This window comes from Cryptotermes secundus, unplaced genomic scaffold (assembly GCF_002891405.2).
Source record: "Cryptotermes secundus unplaced genomic scaffold, Csec_1.0 scaffold649, whole genome shotgun sequence".
In the NCBI taxonomy this organism is placed as follows: domain Eukaryota; kingdom Metazoa; phylum Arthropoda; class Insecta; order Blattodea; family Kalotermitidae; genus Cryptotermes; species Cryptotermes secundus.
This window is the reverse complement of record NW_019738882.1, coordinates 178,151-197,971: the sequence shown is the minus strand read 5'-3', so window position 1 is coordinate 197,971 and position 19,821 is coordinate 178,151. Positions and strand designations below refer to the sequence as shown.

Genomic DNA, 19,821 nt, shown 5'->3' with positions numbered 1-19,821 from the left:
TTCAACCCTTAAGTTGGAGACAGTACATCTCCCTGAAATGTCAGTAAACTTTATCATCACGCCCCAGAAAGTAGAACTCTTGAACAAGTAATGAGTTTGCATTTGTGTTGTTAATGTCATATGTGCTAACCTCAGTGTGAATATAATGCCTCAAAGTGTCTGATTTGCATCTTTATGCATTGTGTAGGTTCTAGTGGCTGTTGGGGAAGAGAAATGGGAAGATGCTTTAACTAGCAACACAGTGACCCCTATGCATCTGCTGCATCCAACTAATTTGATCATTCAGTTAGACAAATGTCTCATCACAGACGATCCTCGACTACCGAAACTCAAGGTCACAGGCAGTCTTCCCAATGTGGCAGTAAATATTACAGGTAATTACTTTTTTCTAAAGCACATTTGTGTTTAATGTTTTCATATACATCAGTGTTTGTAAAATTGTAATACTCAATAAGGTGCCCACTGAGTCTTGTCAGTCTTGTTAAATAGATTAGTTGTCTACAGTCTCATATGCAACACTGTGTTCTATACAGTTTGTTAAAATGTATTCACTTTAGAGGTTATCACTACATGTTTATACCACTGTGGTCATCGTCAGGTGGTAAAACAAAGTACTGACACACATAATTGCAATATTGTGTAACATATAATGTCAAACCACCCAATGATGACCTTACAATAGGTCAAAATGGGGGGATGGGGTGTAAAAGTCTCCAACAGAAGTACAAAATCTCTTTGTGTTGAAGGTTTTATAAAATGTGTGTTATTTAGAACTCAAGCATTCCTAACTTTACTTCCTTCCTCTTAAACTCATTTTTCTGTTTTGCGCAGTTTAGACCCTTTTGCTTAGTGGAGGGTGGAGTCCAGCTGGGTCCACTCGGCACGGTGACCACTGATTGGCCTATTGTAGCCTGCCCCGGATGATTATGATGATGGACAATTTGGCGGAATAAAGATTGGCAGGGGAAACCGAAGTACTCAGAGAAAACCTGCCCCAGCGCCACTTTGTCCACCACAAATCCCACCTGACCAGACCTAGGATTGAACCCGGACCACCGCGGTGGGAAGCCAGTGACTGACCGCTTAAGCTATAGCGCAGTCAGAGAGTTTAGACCCTTAGATACATAAAGTATTGGGACCATTTCATCTGTGGTCTTCCCCTTCCTACTTTTCTTCAGGTCTGTAGTTGAATACTCTTTTTAGAAATCTGTGTTCTGTCATATGATGAAGATGATTCCCCATTTGCTCCATTATATATTAATGTCACCTTATATTTTATTAATCTCAGATAGATTTCCCATAAATGAAAATGAAAATTAGTGACGAGTTTCCTTAGTTTTGCCTGAAGATATGTACAGTAAAAACTGATTAGTGTTGGTATTTCTGTTTTTCCAGATGACCGATTGCTGTCTCTGATCTCTCTGTTTGCCAGCATTCCCTTCCCATCAGATGATGAACCACAGCCTCTTTTGGTAATCAAAACAAGAACTGCAACTATAGAAAAAACACAGAAATATATTAGTAGGAAGATTTAATTGCACTTGTTAACTGCTTATGCAGTGTTTTCATTGTTTTAGCCACTGATGAACTAATTTTAGTGTAAATTGGTAACAGCGATTTAGGCCACTAACCTATATAAGGACCTGTTGGTGAAAAGTGGAAACACAGGACTCCATCATTGGGAATCTGACCACAGAACTTTTGTGTTTCTATCTTTCCACACATCTGTGATCTCTTATACTAGGCTGGATCTTAAAATTCCGGAATTTCTGCTTATGTTCATGTATTTGTCTTTGTCATCATAATCATAGGTTAGGCACCAGTAGCCTGTTCTGTTCCCATTGGAATTAGAGGTCTTGTGGGACCTTACAGAATAGTGTTTGGTTCTTAAGTTGAAGAGTATGATTATCTATGTTGTAACATTAAATGGTTTAAAGAGAGTCCCATGTTTTGGACTAATATATCTCCTCTATCTTCATGGTTGATGAGTAAGCCAGGCAAGAAACCAGCAAGAGCAGAGAACAAGCTGAGCCGAGCAGAGTCAAACTTGTTGCCTGCTTGTGCTGATTTTTTGCTTGGTTTATATATATATATATTTTTTTTTTGGACAGGGAAGACACAAAAGTCACTTGATACAGTTCTGAAGAATATGTTGGGTGGGAAATAATGGAATAATATGCTGGGGAAGAATTCTGTTAGAGATAGAGCCAATTTAATTACTTCATAAGATTCCGTAATTGTCATTGCAAGTTTCACTTTTGGTTCCTTCTCATTGCCTGACATCAGTTATGTACATACAAGTCATAGTACAGGGTTATTCAAAAAGAATGAACCGATTTCATGACGCATTGCTTCATTTCTCAAGCATTGTCATGGAATGAGTCAGTGACCATTTGAAAGAGGAGTTATCTAAGTTGTGAATGGCTGCCACAGGGGTGCTGAAGTCGTGTCGTTCTTCCGGCAACGTTCAGTTGTTCATTTACCCTCGGAATGGCGAGTCCTCAGCAAAAGGTGTTCTGCATTCTCGAGTTCGCGAAAACAAATTCGGTTGTCATGGTGCAGCGTGCTTTTTGAAGGCGATTCAGCATTAATCCGCCCTGTCCTAAGAACATTTGACGGTGGTTTCAACAGTTTCAAGAGAGTGGGTGTCTGTGTAAAGGAAAAATTCCAGGACGACCACGAGTCTCGAAGGAACAAGTGGCGAGAATCCGTGCTGCATTTGAGAGAAGCCCACGGAAGTCAACAAATCAAGCTAGCCATGAGCTTGGGATCCCTCAATCCACTGTCTGGCGTGTGCTAACAGTACATCTACATTTGAAACCATACAGACTGCAGCTCGTTCAGGCACTTACCAATGACGACAAAAGGAAACAGATGGAATTTTGTGATTTGATGCTGGAGATGATGGAAGACGAAACCTTCATATCACGTTTAATTTTTAGTGATGCAGTGACTTTTCACTTGAGCGGCACAGTCAATCATCACAATGTGTGTATTTCGGGAACAGAGCACCCATATGAAACAGTTGAGCACGAAAGAGATTCCCCTAAGGTGAATGTCTTCTGTGCTGTGTCTCAGGACAAGGTTTATGGTCCCTTTTTCTTTGAAGGAAACACTGTTACAGGACAAACCTATCTTGATATGCTCCAAAACTGGCTCTTCACTTCACTGCAAGCAGATTCGCATGACTTCATTTTTCAACAAGATGGAGCACCGCCCCATTGGCACCTGATGGTCCGAGCTTTTTTAAATGAAAAAGTGCCCCAGCGATGGATTGGTCGGAAGGGGGCCAAAGACCTTGCTCTTTGTGCTTGGCCTGCGAGATCCCCAGACCTCACCGTGTGTGATTTCTTCTTGTGGGGATATGTAAAAGATCACGTTTAAGTTCCACCGCTACCCACTAACCTCGATGACCTTAAACATCGAATAACAACAGCGATTAACTCAGTGCATCGTGATATGCTGATATGCGCCTGGGAGGAATTCTCTTATCGCATTGATGTTGCCCGTGCTGCAGGTGGTGGCCACATTGAACACTTGTAGGACAGGAAATTAAAGTTGATTGTGAGTAGAATACTTGTGACTTGGCTGGAGTTTTGTATTACTTTCCTTTAATAAAATATTGCATAATGAAATCAGTTCATTCTTTTTGAATAACCCTGTATATTCATCTCCTGACTTCCACTGTACAGCAACCATTATTCTTTTCATTATCATTGCATCAGATCAGATTTCATTTTCTTGGATGGAATTTAGACTTTTAATGTGCATATATTTCCACAGTATGAGCCACCTATTCTGGATTATCTGGTGCTGTTTCTGTGTGTCTTATGACATTGTGCACCTTTGTTTTTAATAATTACTGGCTCTGTTCTTTCCAGGTAGATTCTAATGTTCTGATGATGATGTATAACACTCAGATTTACTGGTTACTGTTTAGCCTGGGCTGAGGTATTTATATAACTAGTTATGCTGACATGGGTTGTCCAGTGTTTGAGGTTAGCTCTTTCTAGAAGACCCAGCACAGTATATGTCTGTCCCCATCACCTTAGGACAGAAACAAATCTGGTTTCTGAAACCTTATGTTCTCTGGTTTTTAGAATACTGGATAATAGACAAAGTCCAAAAATGCAGTAATTGTGACAATTTTTTCCAGCAATTTAAATACACATTTTAATCATAGGCTAGGCATCCTGAAATGCTACTTACTTCACTTATCTGGGAAATTTATGCCATTCATTTTCAGCAGATTTTACCGTTCAGTCTCCCACGTCATCCTGGGCACTGCATGCCTTACCTCTGCTGCTGAAACAACTCAGCATTGTGCTGCAAAGGTCCATACTGGGTACACATGGCCCTGGTTATATGTGCTTTCAATATCTGTTTTCATATATTGTCCATGTGCAGCCATACTAGATACTGCTGCATATGCTGAATCAGTTCTGCAGCCAGTTTCAGTGACTCACCCCACCGTTTTCATGTTTTCTACTCCTGCACTGCACTCAGTGTTTTCTCCATGCATTTCCTGTTCTGTGTGTTTTCAGCACATGCAGTAACTTTCAGGAATGTAACCCCCCCACATATAGCAAGAGTCTGCTCTATAATACTAACATTCTGTTTATTGTTAGCAATTTGTGACAGTCTAATTGTGATCCTCTACTGATAGGGAATATAAGAATGTTATATTTTAGCGTCCTGTTGCACTGATTCACGTTCATGATGTGTATTTGTACCAACCGTCTTACAGTGCACACAATTTCACCTTTCTCTTCACTACATGTTTCGGCACTAATGTGCCATCTTCAGGTGTGGTTTTGTTTACGTCAAACCATGGCACTGTATGCCATCATGTCTCCTTTATAAAATGATTAAAATGTAAATATGTCATGTATAATAATAAAATTTATATATTACAACCCACGCAGTCACAAGGGAAGGCCACAATACAGGACACAACATACACAAGAATATAGGAAGAGTACTCCCATAGAAGAGGATCGACGTAACTCACGAATTTGAAGTGCGACATATAGATGATAAATCTTGAAAAGTTTTAATATATAAATTTTATTATTATACATGACATATTTACATTTTAATCATTTTATAAAGGAGACATGATGGCATACAGTGCAATGGTTTGACAAACAAAACCACACCTGAAGATGGCACATTAGTGCTGAAACATGTAGTGAAGAGAAAGGTGAAATTGTGTGCACTGTAAGACGGTTGGTACAAATACACATCATGAATATAAGAATATTAAACTTCCTTTATTGACATGGAATGTCAGAATATTTAAACTTCCCCTATTGACAGGGAATGTAAGAATGTTTAAACTTCTTTACTGACAGGGAATGTAAGAATATTTAAACTACTTTGTTGACCGGGAAAGTAAGAATATTTTAACTTCCTATATTGACAGATGTGTTAGGATATTTCATCTTCTGAATTTATGATGTTTAAGACATGATCCTTGGTGTTTTTGTTAATAGGAATCTGTCTCCCAAAGCTCCAGTATTTCTATAGTGAACAAATTCCTGGACCTGCCTGGTGATTTGAACAAAAGAATGCGCACTTCAACAAACCTGCAACCAACTACTGGGGACATTGATTTGGTGCAGTTTACTGAAATGGAAGTAAATTTCCAGATGGGTGGTATGTATCAGGTTATTTCTGTATTTCTGTAGTGATATGCCCATGCCATATCTCATATGCTTATGCTTTGGCCGTTGAACGTGGAGGCATGGATCAGGTGCTGAGAGACTTTGTGGGAGTTTTGCGTTGACCAGAGTATCACTGAGTATGAGTATCTTCAATTTTTCACAGCTAATATTATTCCACCATTGCTCCATACTCATTTCTCACTGCCTCTTGAGGTGTGTGATTGCACAAATCTGGCAGCAGATGTCACGTCCATGGTCTTTAAGTTGGGGGCTTCATCTCTGAACTGGAACTTGGCTAGTTACAGGAGAAAAGAATTTATTTTTTTTATGTATAACTTTGAGTGATGAGAATAAAGCATAACTCCAACATGTTAAGTATAGAATAGTTATACTCAATAAGCACCCCCTTACTTGGTCTGACTGCAATACCTGTTATAGATAATATACCTTCCAGATATAGAAATTTTCCTTTCTCTTACCCCTTATTGCCTACACTTTTTAATGGTTATGAGCATAGTGTAGTCAGTATAGTGACTGGCTATGGGCTGGATAACCAAGGGGTCAGAGTTCAAGTTCTGGTAGGATCAAGAATTATCACATCTCCAATCATGCACACCATTTCTGGGGTCCACCAAACCTCCAATACAATGGGTACTTGGGGATCTTTCCCTGGGGTAAAGTGGCCAGGGCATGAAGCTGACCACTCACCTCCAACTATTGCTGAGGTCAAGAAAATGTGGATCTATACGTCCACTCCTCCCATACGTCTTCATGGTATAGTGCTTAAATAGTTAAGCACAGGGACAGCTTTACCTTTTTATGAGCATGGTACTTAAAGGAAACATAAAGCATAACTGTCTGAAGTCTGTTGTAATAGAAGTTAAAGTTTGAACACTAGTGATACTACAACCTGCAATTGGATGCATCCTGGGGTTGTTTCCATTGACCTCTCATCATCACAAATTATTGCTTTCAGCTCCACTCTATTGTTGACCTTCTGTCTCCATCTTTGTCTTCCATTGTCCATTTTCCAAAAGTCATTCCCACCAGAAGTTTTATTCACCCCTTGTATCCACCATTTTTGTTACCCTTCCAATCCATGACTGTAGATTCACTATTCTAACAGTGGACCTTCCTGTAAAAGTTACAATCACTATGTAATATTATTCAAAATTATGTATCATACTTATACAGTCATAAGATGAGGTCTGCTTACTTTTATTTTAATTAAAAATTGAAGCACTACATTTTGAAATGAAGGGAGTGTGATGCAACAGTTTCTGATGAAATAGACTTCTAACAAGTATGGCATATCTCATAACTTGTTTATCCATGGATTATCATACTGACAGCAAAATATTTCAGAAACTAATTTTGCTACCATTATCATCATACTTGCTCTAAACTTATCCACTTATATGTTCTTTGTGATGTGGCTACACTTTTGACATACAGTTTGGGATGACACACTTGCCTACTGCTTTTAGTACTTCTCGATGAAACAGAATGATACTTGATATACTTATATTTTTCTGGGGGGGGAGGATATTCTCATGTTGATACATGAGCTGTAGTGTATTCCAGGGTTACCAGATGGTGTTAAGATAGTGGATGCCCAGTGACCCTTTGTGGTGATTGTTAAAAACTGATTTAAGGTACAGCATATGATAGTGGTGCTACTGTTGAAAACCGAAACTTATTCATGTTATGAGTGCTATTTTTAATCTATTTTTCATCCTTTAACCCTTTACGGTGGTTTGACGTTTGTCGTACCGTGGTATTTAAATGCCCCTGTCTGTGGTTTCACGTACTGTGTACGTTAAGCTGTAAGCTAAGTTTCGAAATGGCATAAGAATTGAAAGGATCACGCTAGAATTATGCAGTTTGGACTCCCCTGTTATGGAGAGAACGCAGTCGCTGAATGTACGCATGCAACTGCACCTCCTATGCCAGGAAGTCTAAAAATAAACTCGTGACTCACAGTGGTATCAACGCTGACTATAATTTACACATTCCAAACACATGATATGGTTTAGTGGTTAGGAAAGCTAAGAACAAACAGCGCCAGCGGTTGTTTGTGAAACGTGTTGAAAGGAACTGTCCTTTCAGTGGGTGNCTAAAAGACTCACAGAACGGCATTTTGTGGAGAAGATTCCAGCCACAGGAAAGAAGGCAAAGCCACAAAGAAGATGTGTCGTGTGCTCAAGACAAGGCAAAAGGAAGGATACTGTTTATTGGTGTAGTGATTGTGAAGCAGCGATGTGTTTTGATGAATGTTTTAAGAAATACCACACACAACTCCACTTCTAATCAACTTGCTTCCATCGTTGAGATAAAGGGCGGCCATATTATCAGGTAAGATTATAACACCATCTTTTAAGATTATTTCAGTGAAAAATTCATAATTATATCTCATATAGTTCAAAAGCTATGATAATTAATATAATTTAGACACAAAATTTAAATGGCCAACTAAAAAGTAATACCGCCGGAGGCACCACGAAAGCGATTTTTAAATCCCCACGCTCAAGGGTTAATAGTAAAAAGTAAGCTTATGAGATCACTGTGCCCTTTGTGTGTTCTCCCAATTTCAATTTTTTATTCATTTGATTGATTTTTCACATGAATCCATATGAACATCATGCCATTGCAGACCACACCAAAGTTGGTGCTACACTAGTGTCACTTAACTTTGGGTCCTGAATGATGTACATTAACAGGTTTTCAAAAACTGCAACTTTTATTGTGGAATTCTTCTGCAGAATGAAGATGATAGCATGGCAACTGTGCAATAAACTGTGTTTGGCTCTCAGTTTGATGGACATAATGAATTATTGGAGTTGGGCATGTGAAATTTTATATGGAAATAGATCATAAACATACCTATGTACTGTATATGTGAAATAATGTTTGTAAGTCAGTTACAAACGTAGTAATGATACAGAACTTTAAGGTTATGTCCAACAGATTTAATGCAGACAGAATATATACTTAAGTAATATATTGTGGCATGTCCACTGAAAGCCAGAATAACTTAATCAGAGAAGCAGCATCCATTGCTAGGTTATGGCATACTAAACATGTGACAGTGCTGTTAAGTGAGCATCCATTGCTGTGCAACAGTATCCATCATGTGAACGCTGCAGCAGACATGCACACAACAATAGAAGAGCAATTGGAAACGGTCTTTTCTGTGCCGTGCGACCCTAGGCTGTATCCGGAGAATTGAAACAAACACAACTAATAGTAGTCAAATAGAAGTCAGGTAGGGAATGGTTAGTGAGGCAGTAGCCAGCGGTAGCCAGTGGAGGCGACCCGGCTAGGAGTCAACAGCCAGGGATTGCAGCCATGACAGATGTGAGACAGTTGCCAGTCAGTATGGGCAGACGCCATGAATCTGGAAGCTGAGGAATCTACAGATTTGGGATCCACTGCCAAGCAGCAACTATTGAAAACACTGAGAAGACTTGGTGCCTGCTGTAGTGAATTGTAGAGTGCATGAATCAGCAGTAACACTGTAATTAATTGCAGTTTCCAGTTTCTGGAGTCCAATAAATCTGATTACCAATCCAAACACAGTGTCTAGTCACTTAAATATGTGACAGTATTTTTTGCAATAATAAACAAAATAACAATAATAATAGTAACAGATCTGTGGGACAACAAAATGTATGAGGACTTCATGAGATCTGCCTGGAAATATTTATACTTAAAGTAATTGTTACTCATTAAACAAAAGTATTTTATGTGACTTGATTATGGAAACCCATCTGTAAGCAGCAGAGACTCCTGTTATGCAGATTCTTAACACATTCTCAAGAATGTTTTCAGTTTTAAAGTAAAAGTTGTAAGCTATACTGAAGACCATGTGACATTGAAGAAACATTATATTTCAGGGCTCAATGTGTGGTGATGAGGGAAGGAAAAATAATTATTTTAAGTGAATGTTTTGTGGACCTAAAATGGATCCTAAGAGGCTGTAAGAATGTCATCCTTGAGGAAGATGATGCTAAGGAAAATGCTGCTGTGTTTAATAGTAGTCACAAAATCATGTCAAACACTAGCCTTGACAAAGTTTCACATTTTTCAAAGATCTGTCCCAAAATGTTAGCATTCTGCATTGAATGACACTGCTGAAGCTTCTCCCTCAAACGTTCTTGCTGTTGTCCTGATAATATTATTGAAGAGGTTAAAAGAGAAAAAAGAACTTTGTAACTTTCAGTTTTATGTTCTTCATACCAGCAAAGGTAAAGTTGTCCCTGTGCTTAACTAAGTAACCACTACATCATGAAGGCATATGGGGAAGTGGTTGTATGGATTATAGATCCACATTTTCTTGACCTCGGCACTATTTGGGGGTGAGTTTACCCCTGGGGGACTCCCCCGTACCCATTGTATAGGCAGTTGGGTGGACCGCAGAGCCTGTCTGGACAACATGGAGTGGTGAAATTTGTTCACCCTACTTGGACTCGTACTCCAGCCTGTTGGTCGTCCAGCCCGTAGCCAGTCGCTATACTGACTGCGCTATCCTGACTCCTGTTCTTCATACCAATGGTAATGAAAATTGATCTGATGCTGCAGAAATTATAAGGGGAAAAAGCACATACACTGTTCATTCCCATATGATTCCCAATATGGAGATACCCTACAGAATATAAATTTGCTGTGATCTGAATATTTCAAGTTGTTTTTTTTTTTTTTGCAGACTTGAAGGTAAGCATCTATCAGGCCAGTGAAGCAGAGAAACTGCTGGACTTTCATCTCCTTCGTCTTGAAGTTGAGATGGTGCAGAAGACTTACAACATGACAGTTATTTTGCGTATTGGAGGAATCTCGCTTGTTCACTTTGATCCAGTTGCTTCTGTCTGCTTGTTGGACACCCCAATGACTGCTGGCGACTCAAAATATCTGTTTACAGTTGTCTATGTAGATGTAAGTAGTAACTCATCCATGGTAGTAGGCAGTTAGCTAAAGTGTTTTACCAAATTTGCAGGAAAGCAGTTAAATACACCAATGGCTGCACAGATATATTCTGGTACTAAACTGTCATATTTTACACAGTTCTTTATTGGAGTCTGTCATAACACAATAGCATAATGGTCAAGATTAATATTACGTGACTGCAATCTTTATTCCCAACAGAACGGACAAAATACATTGTAAAATGAGGCACCGGCCAAACAGTTAATGTCAAATAATAGTACATCCACACTACAGGCCTCCATTCAGTTTGCTGTATGTATGCAAGTCTTGAATATACCATTATGTCCACTGGAATATAACAAGATTGCAACAACTGACTTCATGATATGAAATATCACATGAAGAATTTTTAATCATATTTTACTCCACAACTTTCGTTTTAGAATAAGTTGATAATTCATTGTATTTTTATACCTTGTATTTTATAATGTAACAGTTATCAAGTATCTACCTTTACTATCACAATGAAATTGTAGTTCAGTAGTGTGTGTACTCGTATATAGTAATCATGTATTTTGCCTGGTGATGGCTTTAAAAACCAAAACATGTAGCTAAGCTAATATTAACCTTGACCGTTATGTTGTGTTACAGAGGACTCCAATAAAGAACTGTATATAATAACACAACAGGATGCCCGAAATGAAAATTATGTCATATTTTAACACAGAAATTGCAATGAGAATGAGTGTGAATAGCTTGCATTTAAAATTTTGTAACAGAGTTAGAAGAGAAATAATTATACAACATCTTTATTATATCCATCACAACACAACTAATATCAAGATCAGACCATTTTCGGCCCTGCTACATGTTTCGGCTATTGATAGCCATCATCAGGCAAACACATGATTAACACACATATACACACCACTGAACCGCAGCACCAACAAAATTAAAATTATTAAAAATTATTAAAATATATAAAAAGACTTGACATAAAAAATACAATAAATCAAGTTATATAAAACAGAAGTACGACATAAAATAAGAATAAAATTCTTTTGGTGTTTTTACATCGTGTCAGTCATTGGTTAATGATTTGTCGTCCCACAGACAGGTTGGAATATTCATACTTATGTGTATATAAAATTGTGTATGAGGCTCATAATGTAGGTGTAGTAAAGTAAATTATGATCTGAAAATGATGTGAAAGTAATATTATTAAATTTTTAAAATCAACAATTAATATTTGTATTGAAGATATAGAGCATATAGAGTATATTACTTACATTAGTCAGTGTCTCATCTCTCAAAGTACTGTCCGTAGTGTAGGGAATATAAACAACGACTGATTTGGTGATGTAAGATTAAGGTCAATGTAAGGAGGTAGAGATAAGGTGTATACAGAAGTGGTGGTAGGGGGAGGGGCTATAACTGTATATTATGTTTTGTATGTATCAATTATTACATCATATATAGGATTAAACCTTTCAGCAATGTTATCATTTAGTTGTAATTTTCATAGATTTCATAGATGTGAAATCTTTCATGTGTGTCCAAGGTTCGGCCTTTCTTGCCTATATATAGAACTTCTAATGTTTTGTCTATCATACTATATTCATGTGTGGTGTCTAATATATATTGAGCAAATCTGGAGCTTTGTCCGTTATTGTTTATGTCTCGTATGTGTTCTTTGAATCTGAAGTTAAAGGTACGTCCGGTCTGTCATATATATTTTAATGGACAGTCAGCACATTGTAAATGGTAGACCCCACTAAGATTATATAAATCATTTTTTTCATAATTTATTTTCAACAGATGTTTTATATTGTTTTTTGTCTTATATGAGATACCAACTTCAGTATTCTTGAAAAGTTTAGTAACAGATCTGATTTCATGACTGAAATAGGTGAAGGCGGTCCATTTATTTTTCTGCGTAGTATTTTTTGTGGAGGTTTTTGTGTTAGTTGTATGGTATTTTGTGGGTAGTTATTATTTAGAATAGTTCTAACGATGTTTTCTTCTGTGTTATTATTGTTATGTGAAAGGGGATATTGATTCAATTGATTAATGAGAAAGTTTATAGCAGCTTTTTTGTGTTCAAATGGGTGACCTGAATCATTGTGGATGATTAGCTCAGTAGTTGTAGGTTTTCATGTGTTTTTTCGATGGATAAATCTAAGTCACTGATCTTATTATTTATTTCTTTTTCTATTGTAAATTTGATATTGGGGTGAATATTGTTGAATTCATACAACATATTTTCAGTGTTAGTTATATGGGAATTATAAATGATTAAAGTATCGTCAGCATATCTATAATAAGCTATTATTTCGTGTTTCATTAAAATATCAATGATAGTTGTATGTTCGAGGTATTGTATAAATACTTCGGCAAGAATTGCTGAAGTTGGTGCTTCCATAGCAAGACCTTCATTTTGTTTAAACCATTTGCCATTATGTTCAATATAATTTTGCTCTAACATTAACTTTTGTAGGTTATTAATTTCAATTTTTGTTTCATGTGAAATGTTTTGATTCTTAGCTATAATATTTACAACAATATTGAAAAGTTATTTTGTGGGGATATTGGTATACATATTTTCGATATCAAAAGAACACATTTATGTGTCATTTATTTCAATGAGTTGTAATGAATGTGCTAGTGTACTAGTGTTTTTCACATTAAAAGCATTAGGTCGTTGTAATGTATTTGTTAATATTGTGTTTAGGTGTTTAGCTAGATTATATGCAGGGCAGTTTGTCCAATTGACTATTGGTTGTATTGGTTGTCCCTGTTTATGTAATTTAATAGTACCGTATAAGTGTGGTGCGCGGGGATTCATGTTTATAAGTTTCAATTTATCTTTGTGTTTTATGATGTTTTTACAATTGTTTATGTAATTCCTTGTACTTTGTTGTACTTTATTGGTAACGTCATGTGACAACTTGGTAAAGTTATTATTGTTAATGAAGTTATCAAGTTTATTGATATAAACGTCTTTTTTTAGAATGATTAGCGTGTTGCCTTTATCGGCTTTTGCTATTATTGAGTGACTATTAATTAATTTTTGTTTGATGCTTTTTAGTGTTTTCCATTCTACATGCTCTTTTTGAATGTATATTTTATTTCTTTTTTATATTGTTTCTTAATTAATTTTTGTAAGTTATTGTTTCAAATAAGGTTGGTTTTTCTCAGGAATAGTACTTATAGCAATGTCAACTAGAAAAAAAATTATAATGATTTGGTCATGCAAGAAAGAAGAGTTATGACAGGGATACCAAGGAGGTCATTAGAATTAAAATATAAGGAAAACAGACCTACAGGAAGACCCAGAATGAGGTGATTCAGCCATGTATTGGAAGACAGTGAAGAGAGGAAAGAACTTGCAAGAAATAAGAGGAACAACTGTGGGAAGAAAGAAGATGCAGCCCAAACCAATTTCCTCTTGCCCTCCTGTGGATCTGAGTGATCCCTCCTCCTTGCACCTTGCCCATATAAGCTAATCACATCCCCACCACACCCACTTCAACCCTGAAGATAGAGGCAGCATGTTCTTCAAAATGTTGCTATGCACTTACTACACTACTTGGTGTCATAACATGGAAGACCACAATCTTAACACTCGCTGCTGCGAAGACCTGACAACAAATATCAGAATCAGTATTATTCCACATGAGGTAACTGGAATCATCATGTTGTATGAAACTCAGAGTTTTCTAATTTTTAAGTGTCCCCTGGACAACTACACATCAGCAGCTCTGCCCTGCAAATCCAAGATAACTTGAGATGCATCAGTATACTGTTCAGTTTGCTAAGGTGGCACACCTAATTGCATGTCGTTATATCCGTAGCTGGATATTAAGTAGTGGAGAATATTTTGTGTATAGTCACTCTTCTGTAAAGGGAAACCTGTTAACAAACTTGAGCTTGCCCAATGCACTAAAGTCACCCACAGATAGACTAGAAGCAAGATGTGGGTGCTCTTTACGCAGAAATTACTGAAAGAAAGTTTTGGGTTATGTAGTGCCACAGATCAGCCTATATCAGCTTGATGCTGATGCAGTTTCTTGCAAGAAATTCCAGCAGAGACAGAGCAGAGTAAGAAAGACCATTGTCATGGTGGATAAGTCGTTCTTCATATTGCCCTTTCTCTAGACGTTTTCATATCTTCGGAAGACACTGCAGAACTTTAATGTAGAACTGTCTACATATCTCAGTCAACACACACACAAAATTCACCACTGTATCTCCAACACTTCTGTCATCATCATCCCATGGAGCAGGCTGGTGTAGCAGTAATGCTCTGGACTTGTATTTTGAATATTCTCAGTTCAAATTTTGGCTGGGACACTGGCTGTTCTGGCTGTGGTTTTCTTGTATCAGTCGAAGCAAGTGCTGGGATGGTACCTAGATTAAGTCATGACCACTTCTTCCAAATCTTTTTCAGTTCAACAGTCACCAGTTATCCTGCCATTCAACATTATATATTGAAAATTACTGAAAGCATAAACCACAAACAAAAATTATATTTGTGGTACCTATTTTGTGCCCCTTCCCATCATGCAGGCTTTTTTATTATCAGAAATTGCTTTCACTCTTTTGTGACTTCATATGTATCAAGAGCCCAACTATTCAAATATCATTGAGTGACAGAATTTCTTACATTATATAGGTAAACAAACGGTCACCGGAGTTCCACACGAAACATGGCTCAGTCTTGAAGTTGGTGGATGTGAACTTCACAACACTGACTGTCTTGCTGCACCAGGAGTCCCTCTTAGCTCTGCTCGAAATATTCAACTCCTTCCAGAGCCGGCTGGAGCAAGCACAGAAGAAACCTTTACAGGATCGTGTCATCAGTCAGCCGTCTCCTACAGCAGCGCCTGTCAAGGTTCCTCTCAGCATCATTCCTGAGGATGAGGGTGTAGCATTTGAACAGAGCAAAGCAAGTATGTTACATTGTCCCCCTTTATGGCTCTTTAACAATGTGGTTTAAGTAGAGTGAAACCAGTCTGTGAATTAGATGTCATGAATTGGCATAATGTGAGATTTTAGTTCCTACAGCAGCGATTCTGCAGATCTCCCTCTTCTACAATGTGACACCAGATAGTTTGGCAGTTATGTACAAACATTCTGGGGGAGCATGGAGGCTCCATTATAAGGTTAAAAAATATCTTCAGAGGGAAGCAGCATGCTCTGTTGTAATGTTAGTACCTAGGTACCAAATTATTTGGCATCACATGTGTGATCACAGCAATCATCTGGCATAACTTTTATTCTCATGAAGAAAAAGAGAATTAGAAGGTGTGATCTTAGAGATATAGGATGGGATGGTATGGACTGGATCAATCTGGCTCAGGATAGGGACCAGTGGAGGGCTCTTGTGAACACGATAATGAACCTTCGGGTTCCATAAAATGTTGGGAAGTTCTTGAGTAGCTGCACAAATGGCATCTTCTCGAGAAGGGCTCAGTTGCATGAATTTAGTTTGATAGTCAGATTGAAACATTTCCAGGCAGAATATATTTAATGCATTAGTATCCATTTAATGCTCTTTCCTGTTAAGTACTTCTGTTGCAACTGTATAGAGTGAGTCCAGTGATTTGCTACTGCTGGAAGCATCTGTGCAAGACTTGCAACTTATTCAGTGATGTCAACATTTTCAGATCGGTTTCCAGTGAATACAGATTCATGTGTAAGAAAAAAAAATGGAATCACATGGATATAGATCTTGGGAGTATGGTGGCTGGCTCATATAACCTGAAATCCATGCACAGGAAAGGCAAAATTAGCAGGACCATTATCATGCTGGAGAAACCACAGTTGTGCCATTTATCAGGTCATTTTTGCTGCACATCTGTAGAACTTCTTTGTAGTAGAAGTTTCCCAGTTTGTCCAAGTGGCACAAACATCTGACAGATGTACAGTTCCAATGATGTTGAAAAACGGCCATGAACACATTGTCATCAGCAGTAGAATGCAGCTGTCACCACTAATTGTAATATTAAAATAAAGATAATAAAAATACAATGGGAACCCCCTCCCCTCCTCCATTTAAGCTTTCTTTGAGGAGCATTGAATTGAGGAAAGTCTTAAATGGAGGACATTTAACACTGGATTGTCTTGGGAATGTTAAAATTGAACATTAAATGATGGAAAAACCATAAACTGAGGAATACTAAATGGGTGTTACACCATAATATAAGTACTATATATCACCAGAAGATGAAGTTGAGGCAACTCCCAGAACGTTGTGTACATTAAGAATATCTCAGATAATGCTCACAGTAAACATAACTTAGATCAAGTAGTTGTCACAGATCTTCAGGAAATACTCTTTCTTCTGGAATGATATTTCTTAAGGGAAAGGAAGTTTCAGAAAGATAGATGCTCTTAATTTATATTTTGCATCAAATGTTAGGAAGGATGATATAGGTGGGACATATAGCACACGTAACACAAATGCATACAACATTTTTTATTAGAAAACTGGTAGAAAGAGAGGAATAGATATGAGGATAATATTAAAATGGATTTTAAAGAAATGGAGTATTATACGTGGTGCAATCCAAAAGTTCCCGAAATATATTAATAAAAACTATTACGTCTTACATAGATCTTATTCTGCACCATCACCTTCAAAGTAGTCCCCTTGGGAGCGCATACACCGATCCCAGTTAGGATGTTTAGTTAGGAAGGATGTTAGGGTGTTTAGTACCGTCTGCATTTCCGCTTGAATTTCCTCAACTGGATCAAATTTTTGCCCCTTCAACTTGATCTATCTTGGGGAAGAAAAAGAAGTCATATGGAGCTAAGTCTGGTGAGTATGGTGGGTGGGGAACAACTGCCATCTTGTTTTTAGCCAAAAATTCCTGCACAATGTAAGCCGTATGCAGTCGTGCGTTGTCATGGTGGAGTACCCAGTCGTTCATGCGCCACTTTTCTGGACGTTTTCTCCTCATGTTCTCCCTCAAACGCCTTAGAACATCATGATAAAACTCTTTATTGACTGTCTGACCAGGAGGGACGAACTCCTTATGAACAATCCCGTCAATATCAAAAAAACAGATCAACATGAACTTAATGTTGCTCTTGACTTGTTGAGCTTTTTTTGGCCGAGGTGAAGAAGGACTCTTCCATTGCGCCGATTGCTGCTTGCTTTCAGGGTCGTAGCCATAAACCCAACTTTCGTCACCAGTGACAACCTTCGAAAGAAAGCTTGGCTCCTCTTGAAGCTGTTGCTGAAGTTCCCTGCAGACTTCCAAGCGATGCTGCTTCTGTTCATTTTGCAGCAGTCATGGCACAAACTTTGCCGCAATCCTCCTCTTCAGTTCCTCTTACAAAATTCTTTGACATGTACCATAACTTAGTCCCAAGGTGTTACAGAGGTCTTGGATGGTCAGTCTACGATCTTGCAGAATCAGATCCCTAACTTTCGCGACATTTTCTCGTGTTTTGCCCGTTGACGGCCGTCCCGAACGATCGCCGTCATCAGTCAATGTTCGGCCATTTTTAAAACGCTTATACTAGTTGTAAGTTTGTGTCTGGCCTAAAGTGTTTTCACCAAAAGCTTGCTTCAACATTTGCTGCGTTTCTGCAGCGGTTTTCCCAAGTTTGAAACAAAACTTTATACAGACACGCTGCTCTCTCAGGTCAGCCGTCACAAAACCGCAAACTCACAGAAATACAACAATGGAAATACATTCACCAACAATAAACCCAACCACTCAACTCGACGCCGCTTGCCACACTGATTCAAGAAGGATGTGTGAGGAGACACCTAGCGGTATTTCGATGTACTCATTACCATTTGCACGCAAAATTCAAATTTGGGAAACTTTTGGATTGCCCCACGTAGTGTTAATTGAATCGTCTGAGAATGGGTTCCAGTGGTGTGCCTAAGATTTCATAACAAGCAGGGAATATTTTGACCACTTTACAGATTGTTTAGTTTACAAGAAGAAACTTGTAAAAAAAGAAAAAGGTGAAACTATCCCTGTAACAGTCCATGGAGTCCCATAGGGTTGTGAGATGTGGAGGTTTCCACATTGCATAGACAGTTGGCTCGCAGATGGCAGTGAGTTTGTCAACCTTACACACTGGCTGCCCTTTACCCCCCAGTTAGATTCCTGGTACTCATTTCTGTTAGCGGCTGAGTAAACCCCAGGGCCATAGTGCAGCTAGTAGAATACAATGAGAAAGTCCAGTGACCTCATTGGGTATGAAACCCACCACCTTCTGGCTTGTAACATAGTGCCTCACCTGGCTACACTATCATGTGCCCCCAGAAGAAACTTGTTTTATGAAGTTATATATTTTACACTTAATTTTAGCCTAGTTTCATGAATGAATGAATGTATGTTGCACATCACTCTTTACAGCCATGTTTTCTCTTAATATGAATATTGAAGTCACAGTGTTTCAGAATTATGCTTTGCACTCTGCTCTTCAGTTTTACTATTTTATAATATCCCCATATGAATTTTTAAGGCACAAGAGAGAGGATGATGTACACAATTTACTCCTTCAAGAGAACTTCTGAATTGGCAATGACTCTGTGTTCTTATGTGAATACCACCAAATGATAGCCTGACCTGAAGTGTGCTGGTACAACATAGCAAGTATACCTTCTAAATGGCTGGACCCATGTCTCAGTTTTCAGCAGCATAATAAAAAAATAGTCTGCTTGGAAAGAAAAATTGGCATAATGAGATATGTTTGTTTTTGCAGTACAAAGGAGGAAGAAGAGGATATCTGTACAGGAGATTGATTTGAAGGTGACTGCACACCTCGAGTATTTCAGGGTGGAAATTGGGAATAGAAAGTCTAAGATTGCAGCCCTACTTGTGAAAGGCGCTGTTGCTGGTGTTGTGGTGAAGAAGACAAACACAGTCATCACTGCAAAACTTAAGGACATAGTGATCAGTGACCCCAACCCTGTCACAGTTCACCCAAACGTAAGTAATATGTATTGCTTGGTATTGATAACTGGCTCATATTGAACTTGTGAAATTGTGTCGAAATATGTGAGATCTGAGATGATGACAATGGTAAGTATGAAGATTACTGTTTTCTAGGATGTGGTGCCATTTAGTCTGGTAGATTATCTGCTAGCAGATTCCTCCGAAACAACAGTGATGTTTTATCAGGCTACACTGTGACACATCACAGAATGCAGTAAACTTCATATTGGAATATGCCACTGTGATATAACATTGTCTGTCTTCGT

General features: G+C 38.1%; 1 protein-coding gene across 1 annotated transcript in view; it reads left to right on the top strand.

Moving 5' to 3' along the window:
• Positions 1–19,821, top strand: part of LOC111871223 (vacuolar protein sorting-associated protein 13) — a gene marked incomplete in the record, with an annotated part of 172,647 nt that overhangs the window by 37,182 nt on the left and 115,644 nt on the right. The window contains 6 exon segments of the mRNA XM_023864160.2: positions 188–374; positions 1,396–1,472; positions 5,496–5,658; positions 10,372–10,598; positions 15,265–15,541; positions 19,323–19,549. Of these exon segments, the coding sequence (XP_023719928.2) occupies positions 188–374; positions 1,396–1,472; positions 5,496–5,658; positions 10,372–10,598; positions 15,265–15,541; positions 19,323–19,549 (1,158 nt within the window).